A 13,194-nucleotide genomic window follows, 5' to 3' on the forward strand; every position below is an offset into this window, starting at 1 on the left:
TACACACTCACACATCTTCCTCTCATTAACGTCTATTCAACAACAAATCAGAAGGTATGACAAACTGAATAGTACGCCTTAAATTCAGAACCACATATTGTGCATATTGTAAAAGCATGGCATTGTCTGTGCTACTTTTATAAGTCAAGTTTCTCCTGTTGTCTTTCTCCCCTTTGTGCAGGGTGGAGGAAGAAAGCACAATGTGCCAAAGTCATGGCAGAAAAGCAAGGAGAATGTCTTTGAAGAACCAAGAGTACTGCCCTTCAAAAAAAACAACACAGAAGGGGATTCTGCAGCTTTGCCTATGGCTGAGAATGGAGCGATTCACCTTCTATCCTAAGGACAGCTTTTCCCCTCTCTACGTGGCAAACGGAGGCTAGAGAGCAGTAGCAAGCTTAGGATTGTCTTCTCGGACCACGCCACTGGCAAGATCTGCCAGCTTTTGTCAAACTCCACTACCAAGCAAACTGAGAACGTCGATCTCAAGGTTCTTCTGGAAATGGTATATTCCAGGGAGTTTGGACTATAGCAGTCCTTGGTATGTGTCTCAATCTTCCGTCATTCTCACCTCTATAAGGAGTCTTTTTAGACTACCTTTTCTCCTTATCATCCCCATGAAATCTTAATTCCACAGATTCTATACGTCTGCTTATGTACTTTCAGTATATCTTTACTTTATACATAAAAAAAAAAAAATTAAGTATAAGGCTTACTGATTTTACTCAAGATGGCCAAATAAAACATTTAAGCTGAGAGTTAAAATTAAAAATTAAGAAGAATTCTTATTTTTATCTAAAAACAAGAAAAAAATTAAAAAGCAATCACTTTATAACTTCTCTTGCTAAGTAACTTTCAATATAATTTACTTGCTCATATAAATTAAAATATTTCCAGTTATACATGAAAATTAGTAAGTCACATACAATACATACTAGAAGTATAATCAATATTTTATAAAATCATTCAAAAGTATTATTTTTCCAGAAAAAATTAATTTCTTAAAAGTATTTTTACTGAACTTATGCCTTTGCTTGATACGAGAAAATGACTTCTAATTCAACCAGCTATGAGATATACATTCAGACATCACTGACGTTTTTTATTTTCAGCACTTTACAGAATTAATGATGGGCCAAATAACTTACAAAATAATAAAACATATACTATTTTTATTTAATTCTCAAAGCCCAAGTCAGACACAAAAGCAAGAGAATCAATTAAAAAAACATCCACCAGTCAGCCAATGACAACCAAGACACGACATGACTTTGGGACATCTTGCCACATGACTTTGCCACCTCTTACCACATGACTTTGGGATCAAGTGTTGAATCAAAAGTCCTCTAGTCACAACCATCTATGCACTATAGTTTTTAGCACTGATATTGCATATTTCCTGTTTATCTTCCACGAGCTAAACACCGATGCTTCCCAAGTCATACCCAAGAACACCCAACAAGAGAAATTACATACTAAAAAATATGACTTTATTGGGTTGAACTAACTGAGCTCTGAAGGGCCACAGACCATCGTAATTAAGATTTTTTCCCCCACCCTTTCACTTCTTGGAGGGTGATATTGCCCTCATAGGGAATGCACAGTCTACCCTGATTTGCTTAGTTAGGATACCACCGCCACTTGTAAAATTTCCAAGTAAGGAATTATTATTCCTCTTACACCTGGATATTTGAGCGCTAATTGGACACTGAGGACTAGATTTGCTGGCATCATAAAACATTTCACTTGCCTAAAACCAAACAAATCCATAAAATTCAAAAACCTAAATAAGAATGAATTAATAGGCAAAGAGCCATTTGGCAATAGTCAAATTGTCAATTACTTCATTATAAAATCTTTTAAATAATTAACCATATTTTATTTCTGATAAAGTCCTATACTGTTTTAATTTTCTCTTCTATTAAGTACTATATTCAACTTTTCATCAGAGTATATTTTTCAATAATTTAGGACCTTACCAAAATTTTTATTATATGCAACACTTACTTATAGTTGTTATTGCAGATAAGTTATAAGTAGGTCATGTGGCTATATCCATAGCTTGTAAGAATAAGGAATATCTAAAACTCACTGTACTTGCTAACATTACATTAAGAACTTTGCCCTCATTTAAACTGACAGCACAGGGTACAGTCCTTCATTATACTACATACTTGCCTCAAATGGCCTCCTGGAACCACTTAAAACACCCAAACTATAAAACACGTTATAAAAAAAAAAAAGCCTTCCAAAATATCGGCAAAACACAACATAAAATTCAACCTTGAAGTGAGTACCTGGTGCAGAGTAAGATTCTTTTTTTCCCTCAATATGCTTTACTTTCATACTAAACGTGAAAAAAAGAAAGCTTACCTAACACATCTTTGATGCATATGGTGAGGACCCCGATGATGTTTGTGATAAGAGGTTTCAGAAGCTCTTCCTGAATCACAAGGTCAGGATCTACCAGTAAACATGACTGCAGAAGCCTGGACAAAGACGACAGGTATTCTAGGAGAGAGGACACCTATTTGAAAAAAGAGATAAAGTAAAACAAAACATATCATATGAAAAGCCTAGCTCAGTGATATTTCTGTCTTCTATGCATTGTAAGTCACTTTCTTTGTACCATAAGTTACATAAAAAACTAACAAAATATTAATCGTAATTTTTAAAGATCTAAAATGAATATATAGCAGACAGCATGATTTTCTCATATTATAAACATACCATTAATGATCACATTAACACTGTCAAGTATGATAATACCAAACAAGGCAGTATTTCAAAGCCAAATTTCAAACTCCTTTTAAAGAAAGAGAGCCTTTATAGTTTTTAAGTAGCTAAACTGTGGAATCAATATTCTGGAAGAAGTAGGAAGGGGCATTCCAAAGTCATAAAGCCTACGATTGCATAAAGAAAGAAAGATGACAAAACATTCTTCAACACATCTCCTATCATGTAAAATGCAAGTTTGTGACATTTAATTTCCTTATTGTTATGGTGGAGTCTTTTTTGATGCCTTTGTACTGAATGCTATTGATTGCAGTTATAATAAGTCTGACATCTAATGTATGAGGTGTTACCATAAACAGATAAGCCATGGAAAGTGAGAGCAAACGAGAAACATCAGAGAGGGAACCACGGAATCACTGAAGCCTCTTACAAGCCCACACACTCGGCCCGCTTCCTCAGCGCCTCGGCTCTCAGCTCAGATCTCACCCTTGCGAGGCGTCTTCTGACCACCCTACCAAACACAGCACCCTCTCCCCTGCCGCACACCTTTTCCTCACACTCATTTTTCCCATACCATTTGTGTGTGTGTGGGGGGGGGTTGTTTTCTTCTGTTTTAGAGAGAGAGAGAGAATGCTCGAGAGAGAGAACATGCAAGCAAGCAAGGGGTAGAGGGGAGGGAGGGAGGGGGAGAGAGAGAGAGAGAGAGACAGAGAGACAGAGAGACAGAGAGAGAGAATATGAATCCCAAGCAGGCTCCACACTCAGAGCAGAGCCAGACGCAGGGCTCAATCCCACGACTCTGGAATCATGACCTGAGCTGAAATCAAGAGTCAGACGCTCAACCGGCTGAGCCACCCAGGCGCCACCCCTGCCCCATACCACTTGTCACCAGCTGATAAAATAGTTCACATTTTATTTACTGCTTACTGTCTTCTGCACCAAGGACAGAATTCATATGGGCAGGCGTGTGTGTTTTCTTTGTTCACACATCTGTCACTGGCACCTAGAACACAATCTGGCAGAGAAGAGGTTCCAGAACTTTTCTGGAACGAATGAGGAATCTTGTGTGAGGACAAACAGCTAAGAAGCATTTGGCCTACACAAGTACCGAACGAGCACCTTCCATGGGACAGGCACTGTGCTCAGAACTGGGTACACAACTGATGCCTAAGAACAGTCATAGCCCTGCCTTCATGGAGCTCACTGCAGCCTCTGGCCTCATGACCCCCTACAGATTCGCTCTGGCCACTCTGGCCTCCTTGCTATTTGCTGGATAGAACAAACCAACCCCGATCTCAGGGATCTGGCAGTGTCCTCACTTACCCCAGGTTACATGTCACTGTCTGAAAGGCCCTCCCTGACCACCCTAAGTGGAAAAGCCCTACCCTCCCAGCTCTGAAAGCATTTCCTGGCGTCTTTGTTAGCTGTTCTTCTCAGATGTGTATACGGATTTGCTCATGATCTGCTCTCCCAACTTGAGAGGAAGAATCTTTATTTTATTCGCACAGGCAAGACCCTGGTACGTGGTAGACCCTCAATAAAGATTTGTCAGCTGGACAGTGAACTGGAGGAGGGAGCCTTATGCAAAGGCTCAGACTGCATTGGGACAAGTATTTTGAAGATGATGTGTTACCCAGCCTTATAAGAGGGGGGGGGCCTGCCGTGGTCAGAAACCCCAAAGACAGCACCGCAAAGCAAATCTTGTAGCCCTTCTTAAACTCTGAGTTAGGGTAACATTTCTACTAGCAACAACTACACAAGGAGTTCTTAAGCATACTTTACATACAGACTCTAGCTACAATCAAGAACTTAAAAATAGTAAATATCTGTAAAAAAACAAAAATAAATTTATTTTTATTAGGTTGGGTTTTGAAAATACATGGAATTTAGTCACTATCTATTTTAACAACTTCAGTTTAGGTGCAAATGATAGACATGGCCTAAAATCACAGAATGGGAAGGTGGCCTATATAATGTCTTCTTTTTTTAGTATGGTGCTCAAAGATATCCAGATCTGTGAATAAACATCTACAGCTGGTTAATAATGGAATTAGGAAGAGAATATAGATCTTTAAACCTCACTTCCCTTTTCTGCCATCCAAAGATGTGTCAGATTAAAATGTTAAGTAACCTATTTCAAATAACCTCATTACACCATGTCTATCCTCAAAGATCTTCATCCTTCTCCTACGGTTAGTATATCCTTAGCAGAATTTATGTTTCTGGCACTTAAACGCACAAACAGACATGAGGCGAGAAGGAGACGTGAGACACTTACCTGAGCCTGCGTGTGCTCAGCGGGAGGGGACAAAGGCAGTGGCGCCTTGAGCTCCTGGACACAGCTCTCTAGGAGGGTGGCATCTGCGATGCTGCAAAGAGCAGAAAAGAGGAGTAGTGCGCTGCTTACTAAAAATTAGTAAATCAGTATTTGAAGTTTGAATGTAACCTTGAACAGAATTCAAGAGAAAGGATCTTTACAGAAAACAATGGCTGTCAGAGGGAAGGTGGGTGGGGGGTGAGGCAAAATGGGTGACAGGGACAGGGAGGCACAGGTCTGCAGCCATGGAACGAGAAAGTTACGGGAATAAGAGGCACAGCATAGGGAACACGGGGAATGATACTGTGACAGCGATGGAACAGGACAGATGGTAGCTATGCCCGTGCTGAACACAGCATAATGCATAAACTTGTTAAGTAATTAAGACGTACACCTGAAATGAAAGTAACATTGTGTGTCTACTCAAATAAAAAGAAAAGTAAAAACAAAGAGAACAGATTTTCATAAAGACAATAAATGTATATAAAAAGGTATCCCATAATTATTTTAGAACACAGGAGAAGATCCTATCTAATAAACATGGGAAACAGAATTCTGAAGAAAAAAAAAATCTAATGAAAAGCAGAATAAAATATAAAGAAGCCCTTCTAAAAGGGAAGCAAACAAGAGAAAAAACTTGGTGGTTAGTTTCCTGTTCAAAACAGGAAAAATACTTGCTAGGAAATAAGTTTTGATTTACAAAGTAAAAAACAAAATAATGCAAAAAAAAAAAAAAAAAAAAACAGGAAAAAGTTTCTAAGTCCTGAATAAAGAAAAGGTATAGAATATGATTAAGCCTTTGCCATAAAAGATTCTTTAATAACTCTGTGGCCTCAATTTCACAACAGACTCTTCTTGAGAAGCAAGAGTATTCCTAAAGTTCCATTTTGATCATTCTTGAGGCAGAAAAACATCCAAGAAGAAAGTCAATCAACAGGCAGGTTCCTTTTCCAAGTCTAGCAGGTTATCACAGTGGAAAGATGATGAGTAACTGTGAACAAACTCACACCTCACGGATTATCTGAGTGGTAAACGAGTAATGGCAAGTGAAGTGAAACAAGGATACTTCTTTCTTTTTGGAGTTTTCTTAATATCCCAAAATGAAAGAGAAAGTACTGCAATTTGGCAAAGAGGAGGACGATATCTCAGACAGTGAAAGTTCTCAAGAAGAGCAATGCAAATGACTACGGGGTCAACAGGAGGTAATAATAATCCACTGGCTATAATAATCCAGATGGGAAGAAAGCAAAGGAACAGTTACTATAAAGAGAGTATCCTAACAGGAGTGCTGATGCATAGGGGTACTTGTACCCCAATGTTTATAGCAGCACTCTCAACAATAGCCAAATTATGGAACGAGCCTAAATGTCCATCAACTGATGAATGGATAAAGAAATCGTGGTTTATATATACAATAGAGTACTACGTGGCAATGAGAAAGAATGAAATATGGCCCTTTGTAGCAACGTGGATGGAACTGGAGAGTGTTATGCTAAGTGAAATAAGTCACAGAGAAAGACAGATAACATATGTTTTCACTCTTACGTGGATCCTGAGAAACTTAACAGAAGACCATGGGGGAGGAGAAGGAAAAAGAGGTTAGAGTGGGAGAGAGCCAAAGCATAAGAGACTCCTAAAAACTGAGAACGAACTGAGGGTTGATGGGGGGTGGGAGGGAGGGGAGGGTGGGTGATGGGCATTGAGGAGGGCACCTATTGAGATGAGCACTGGGTGTTGTATGGAAACCAACTTGACAATAAATTTCGTATTAAAAAAAAAAGAGAGAGAGGGGGAAAAAAAAGAGTATCCTAGACGTCATCACTTGATCCTCACGCTAACCCCAATAACCAGATGTTATTAGTGAGATTAATACTAACTTCCCCCAGACTGCAACACTAGGGAGGGAATGCCCTGTGAGAAGACCCTAAGTGGGACTGATTCAGTATCTACAGCCTTTCTCACTATACATATAACCAACACGATAATGCAAAGGTCCAGCCAGAAGCTCATTCACGTTAGCTAAATGAAAGAACGAAATCATGATCTTCTAAATTTTATCAGAGTGTTATGTAATAAAGAGTTTAATCCCCAATAATGAAAAACTCCAAATGAGCTTAAACAACGATTTTCAACCCATGGCCCTTATTGTGACATAGCCCTACAGAGGTGAATCCCCAAAGCCCTTCACTTCCATTTAGAATGACCAAGGGACTGCACCACAGTTCTTGAGTGTGGTGCGAGACAAATAAGGTTCAGAACCTCTGAATTCCAAAACAAAATCAGGACGGTGGGAGTAACAGTCCGTGTAACAAACCCGTACGAGTACTTTAACAGATCTAAATTGAAACTGTCAGGACAATTCTGCAAAAGCAAAACCCCTCAGTCTAGTGAGACAAAAAGAAGATAGAGATACATTCCCGGCACGCAAGAAGTCTTGCACCAACTCGTTTCTGCTGCCCGGCCTCTCTTACCTACAGAGAAGCTCCACGAGACGGGCCTGCCGAAAAGCGTGTGCAGTGTCTCCCGGCGCAGTCGCCAGGAGGCCGTCCAGGAGGCTGCACACCGCCGCGAGGAGAGGCGGCGTCACCACACGCTGCCTGGGCAGTGCGGCAGGAAGGGACGCGTCGCGAGGAAGCCGTGCCGACGCGGTTTCATGCTGACCGATTACTGGGAATAAGCATAAAAATTAGCACAGTTTTGTTTCCTTTGTGTTCATGTACAACATTCGCAAGTTCTGACCATCGGAGGAAAGCCCCTGAGAGGGCCAAAGAGAGACGACTGGGGAGCTCCCCAGGGCCCGGCTCATCACAAACCTGAGGTCAAGGAAGCAGATATCCAACTTCTCCACTGTGTGTGTGTGTGTGTGTGTGTGTGTGTCTGTCTGTCTGTCTGTCTTGGATGACAGTGTAAGAGCCAAGATGAGATGGGCAGAGCATGGTTTTGTGCCCTCGTGCCCTCAAGCACTCAGACATTGAGGAACAAATAGATGGTCCCCGACCCTTTTTCTAAGACTCTAGGGGCCAGAAGTGCTTCAGAATTCAAAATATTTTAGATTTCAGGAAAATAATAAGATGCATGTACCTACCATACATTAATTAACCTCCAATGAGAATTTGGGCAATACCACGTATTGAAGTACCACGTAATGAAGTAACTATTTCTCTAGTGTAACACTTGTACAATCACAGTAAGCTGGATGAAGAAAGGAACAAATACAACCTCAAACCAGTACTGGTCAGGTTTTGCAGCAACTGTATTCAGGTATGGGCAAGTTTTATACCAAGTAACTTTTGAGAACACTTAAGTTTTCAGAGATTCTGGATTTTAGAACTGAGGATATGAGATTGTGGACCTTTCCCAGAAAACTCAGCAAGGGATTGTTACCAAGAAAGCTATGTTTGTTAACCTACATCAAGATTTCCCTCATAACCCTCACTTCTTATTTCTTTTTTAAAGGAACACTTTATTTTTAATAAATTCAGATTTATAGAAGGTACAGAGTACAAAGAATTCCCATATACCTTCACCCAGATCCCTACGTATTACTATTTTACCACATTTTATCTACCTACATACCTCTCTTATTATGAACTGTTTGTAAGCTGCAGATGCCCTGCCCTCTCAGCCCTAAATTCATTTCCTAAACAGAGACTTTTGTCTTTTATAATCACAGTACAGTTAACCAGGAAATTAACACTGATGCAGTAATATTCTCTAGTCTATAGACCTTCTCCAAGTTTGCATATTGTTTCACTAATGTCCTTTACAGCTCGAGAGTTCTTGTTTGGATCCAAGTCAGGACCACACTTGGCATTTAGCTGTCATGTCTCTTCGGGTTCTAAACTGGAAGATCTCCTCAGACGTGCTCTTTCAGGGCTCAGACATTCTGCAAAGAGCACAGGCCGGTTACTTTGTAGAAGGTCTGATGTTTGATGGTTCCTCGTGGTTAGATCTTCGGTGCATCCTACCAGGAAAACATGATTTCTATCTGTGCCATTATTGGTGGTTAACCATTTGATCAAATGCTGTCTACCAGGTTTCTCCACTGTAAAGTTTCATTTTCCTGTGTAATTAACTAATTCCTTTGGGGTGGAATTAGGAATATAGAACTTTGGGACAATGGAGCATCAAGAAAGATTTGATACTTTAAACGAAATAAAATCGGGAAAATTAGATGCAGGTAATCCCACAGAAACCGTTCCAGTGGTTTTAAGGGAAAAATGTAAATATTCACAAGATATGTGTTACATGTTTGCAGCATTTTTAGGTTAAGTTTAGTTTATAGAAGAATACCAATAAAAGGGGAGGGCAGGGCAGTTCAGAAATTCAAACTCATCCAATATATTTAAATAAAACTTTTCTACTTTATCTAGAGAAAATTATCCTACTTACTTATATTAATAGTGCTCAAATACACTAACATTTTTAACGGTTCCTTTCACCTTTGTGCATCAAATGTAGGCTTACTGATCATAAGAGACTGTTTTTTTTTAATATAAGATATATATGTATTTTTTTTTACAAACGTTTAGAAACTCAATTTAAAAATGAAAACTCGGGGTGCCTGGGTGGCTCAGTCAGTTAAGCGTCCGACTTCGGCTCAGGTCGTGCTCTCACGGTCTGTGAGTTCGAGCCCCGTGTCGGGCTCTGTGCTGACAGCTCAGAGCCTAGAGCCTGTTTCTGATTCTGTGTCTCCCTCTCTCTCTGACCCTCCCCCCATTCATGCTCTGTCTCTCTCTGTCTCAAAAATAAATAAGCATTAAAAAAAAAATTAAATAAATAAATAAATAAATAAATAAATAAATAAATAAAATAAAAATGAAAACTCACGTCTGAAGCGGCCCTAATATACATTTACAGAAAATTCTTTTCATCCTGTCCTAAATCATTTCGAGGCACATTCATTCCCTGGTTAATTAAGAAGCAGCAAAACAACAAATAAAAGGACTAACCAGCTTCACTGGCAAATCCTGCTACATATTCCAGCTGAGGGAACTAAAATCATATTAACACTAAAATAAATAAATAGATAAATAAGTAAATGTAAAAGAAAATCACATTTTACCTTAACATTATTTTAAAGAGATGGAATTCAGGAAGACATCTAACAACAACAAAATAATTGCTCTAGTCTTATGGCTCACTGACAACATATATTCAATGCTTTGCAGCACTGTTCATTGGCATATTCAACAAAAAGGATTAAAAAGTTTTTTTTGTCAAATATACATACTTAAGTGATTGGCTGAACCAGTAAAACTGTGCGTGAATATACATTCTAAACACAGTCTTTGAAAATAAAACAAATCCAAATCAAGAATAATGTGACAAAAAAACAAAACAGAAAAAGCCCACACAACTATATGTCCACACCAAAACCTGTACATGAATGCTCACGGCAGAGTTACTCATAAGAGCCAAAAAGTAGAAAAATCCAAATGTTCATCAACTGATGAATGGGTAGGTAAATGCAAGTGGTATAACCATACCACGGAATATCTTTAACAATACATAGAGAGTACATACCAGCACATAATACAATATGGGTTAACTTTGAGAATATTATCTAGTTGCAAAAAGCTAGTCACAAAAAAATACATAGTGTATGATTCCATTTTTTTTAAGTTTATTTATTTTTTGAGAGACAGAGAGAGACAGAGCGTGAGCGGGGAGGGGCAGAGAGAGAGGGAGTCACAGAATCTGAAACAGGCTCCAGGCTCTGAGCTGTCAGCACAGAGCCCAACGCGGGGCTTGAACCAACGAAACGGCGAGATCATGACCTGAGCTGAAGTTGGACGCTCAACTGACTGAGCCACCCAGGTGCCCTGTATGATTCCATTTTTATGAAATTTCCCATAAGGAGGGAAAGTAGGTTAGTGACGCACTAGGCCTGGAAAAAAATCGAAAACAGATGAGGAGTGATTGACAATGGAAAGTTTTCTTTTTAGGGGATGAAAATGTCCTCAAATTGACGGTGGTGATGCTTGCACAGCTCTGTGCAAAAACCAATGAACTCTACACTTATTAAATGGGTGAGTGTATGATTATTTGAATTATTCTCAAATTTGATTTCATGCTCTGGGCTCTTAACAATTTAAACCATGTGGTTTGCTCCTTTTATTCTTAAGATCAAATGAGTACTTTCTACAATTAAACACTCTTTTATATTGTTAACGTAAATTACTAAAAAACAAAATGGGATGTTGTTTAGGAAGTCAGGGAACAGATATTATAATGAAAACTCTGAGTAAAGTCTTAATTAAGCAATTATTTCTCAAGTTTTCTAAAGCCTTTTCTCTGTGGATGCTTATACTTCAGGGTGTAAAGTACCTTCTTTTCAGGCAGCAGCACATTCCTTCCAGGTGAAGAATTTAATGCTACAATAAGGCCTGTATGTTCTCCGGAATAAATACAAGCTAAGTTGTAATCTCCCAAATATACAAAGTTTGAAGCATAATAGAGTTGGAAGCAGTCCCTAATACAAAGAAGAGAATTTATATATTGCCATTAATAAAAATAAATCCCAGGCTATTCATCAAGCATTTCTAATAAAGACTCAACATGTTTTGTGTGCTTTAAAATGGAAGCATACCCTTTGAAAATATTTATGACCAGATTCTCTCCACTTTCAAGTGGACTACTGGGGTAAATTGAAGTGTTTTCCCTAAAAGGGGGAGAAAAATGAAGTTAACTAACATTTATGAATTCCCAAATTCAAACATGAAATATCTATGCTTAACTAATAAGGAACCATAGGGCAATTAACTATTTATTTGATGACTAAATTCCATTTATTAGAGTATTTGTTTTGTTAACTTCTGATTTATTCAAACTCATGGACTGCAAGATCATGACCTGAGCCGAAGTCGGACACAACCGACTGAGGCACCCAGGCGCCCCTAATTTTGTTCTTACAGATATTTACTTTCAAAATATCTGGACCAACTTGTCATTTTTCTTTTTGAAAGTAGAATGTCTGGGTGCCTGGGTGGCTCAGTCGGTTAAACGTCCAACTTCGGCTCAGGTCATGATCTCGCAGTCTGTGAGTTCGAGCCCCGCGTCGGGCTGTGTGCTGACAGCTCGGAGCCTGGAGCCGGCTTCGGATTCTGTGTCTCCCTCTCTCTCTGGCCCTCCCCGACTCGTGCTCTGTCTCTCCCTCAAATATAAATAAACCTGAAAAAAAATGTAAAAAAAAAAAAAAAAAAAGAAAAAGTAGAATTCTTCCTAAAAGGGTACCTTGAGCCACAAACTGGTCGTGTGAGGCTTCAGGGAGAGGCGCTGTGGAGGGCCCAAATGGTGGAAATTCAGTGCTTCCGGATGAAGATGCCACCTACGGAGCAGCAAAAAAAATGATTTTATTCTTAACACTAACTAATGTTACCACATGGAAAGCGAAACAGAACTAATATGTACATACAAATCTTTAAACAAGAAGGTTTATGACAAAACTATACTAGTTAATATAACTGGAAAACATTTCATATTTTAAGAGTTGTAAGTTTTTTGAAGGGTACTTTCAACTTCTTTTAGGACCTGCTGGAATTTATGTAAAGCAGCAAGTCAAAGGAGCAGAGTTTTGATTTGAAGCCCATTTAGGATTTTAAGGTCTGGATAAGGCCTACTCCCTCTTATCATCCAAGTGTTAAAAGGCTAAACCATACTCCTTTCTTTAACTTTTGCATAATTCATTGCGTCCTTGAGATATTTTGTCCTACTTGATTCATAATAAGAGGGGTTTTTTATAAGTATCCAACGGCACACACAAATTTTAACAGTGCCTATGAAAAAATCAGCAGAAATACTAAACGATTCTTCTTTACCTTTTCCCATTTCACAAAAGAACTGTTTCAGGTCATATGTGGACACAGTGTTTCAGAACACAGTACTTTTTATTTTTTTAAGTTTATTTATGTATTTTGAGAGAGAGAGAGAGAGAGAGAGAGAGTGTACATGAGCACATGTATGCAAGTAGGAGAGGAGCAAAGAAAGAGAGAGAGAGAGAGAATGAGAATACCAAGCAGGCTCTGTGCTGGCAGCCTGGAGCTCCAGAGCCTGATGTGGGGCTTGAACCCATGAACCATGAGATCATGACCTGAGCCAAAATCAGGAGTTGGATGCTCAACCGACTGACTGAGCCACCCAGG

The 13,194-nt window shown here is 39.1% G+C and overlaps 1 protein-coding gene across 10 annotated transcripts in view; it reads right to left on the minus strand.

The window, feature by feature from the left end:
* The window catches only part of RTTN (rotatin), a 161,698-nt gene that overhangs the window by 35,135 nt on the left and 113,369 nt on the right, over positions 1-13,194 (minus strand). For all 10 annotated transcript variants that reach the window (XM_042909789.1, XM_042909790.1, XM_042909788.1 and 7 more), the window contains 4 exons: positions 12,287-12,380; positions 7,522-7,717; positions 5,012-5,102; positions 2,371-2,524 (listed from right to left, as the gene is read on the minus strand). In XM_042909789.1, the coding sequence (XP_042765723.1) occupies positions 2,371-2,524; positions 5,012-5,102; positions 7,522-7,717; positions 12,287-12,380 (535 nt within the window). The remainder of the gene's footprint in view (positions 1-2,370; positions 2,525-5,011; positions 5,103-7,521; positions 7,718-12,286; positions 12,381-13,194) is intronic.

Source organism: Panthera leo, chromosome D3 (assembly GCF_018350215.1).
Source record: "Panthera leo isolate Ple1 chromosome D3, P.leo_Ple1_pat1.1, whole genome shotgun sequence".
In the NCBI taxonomy this organism is placed as follows: domain Eukaryota; kingdom Metazoa; phylum Chordata; class Mammalia; order Carnivora; family Felidae; genus Panthera; species Panthera leo.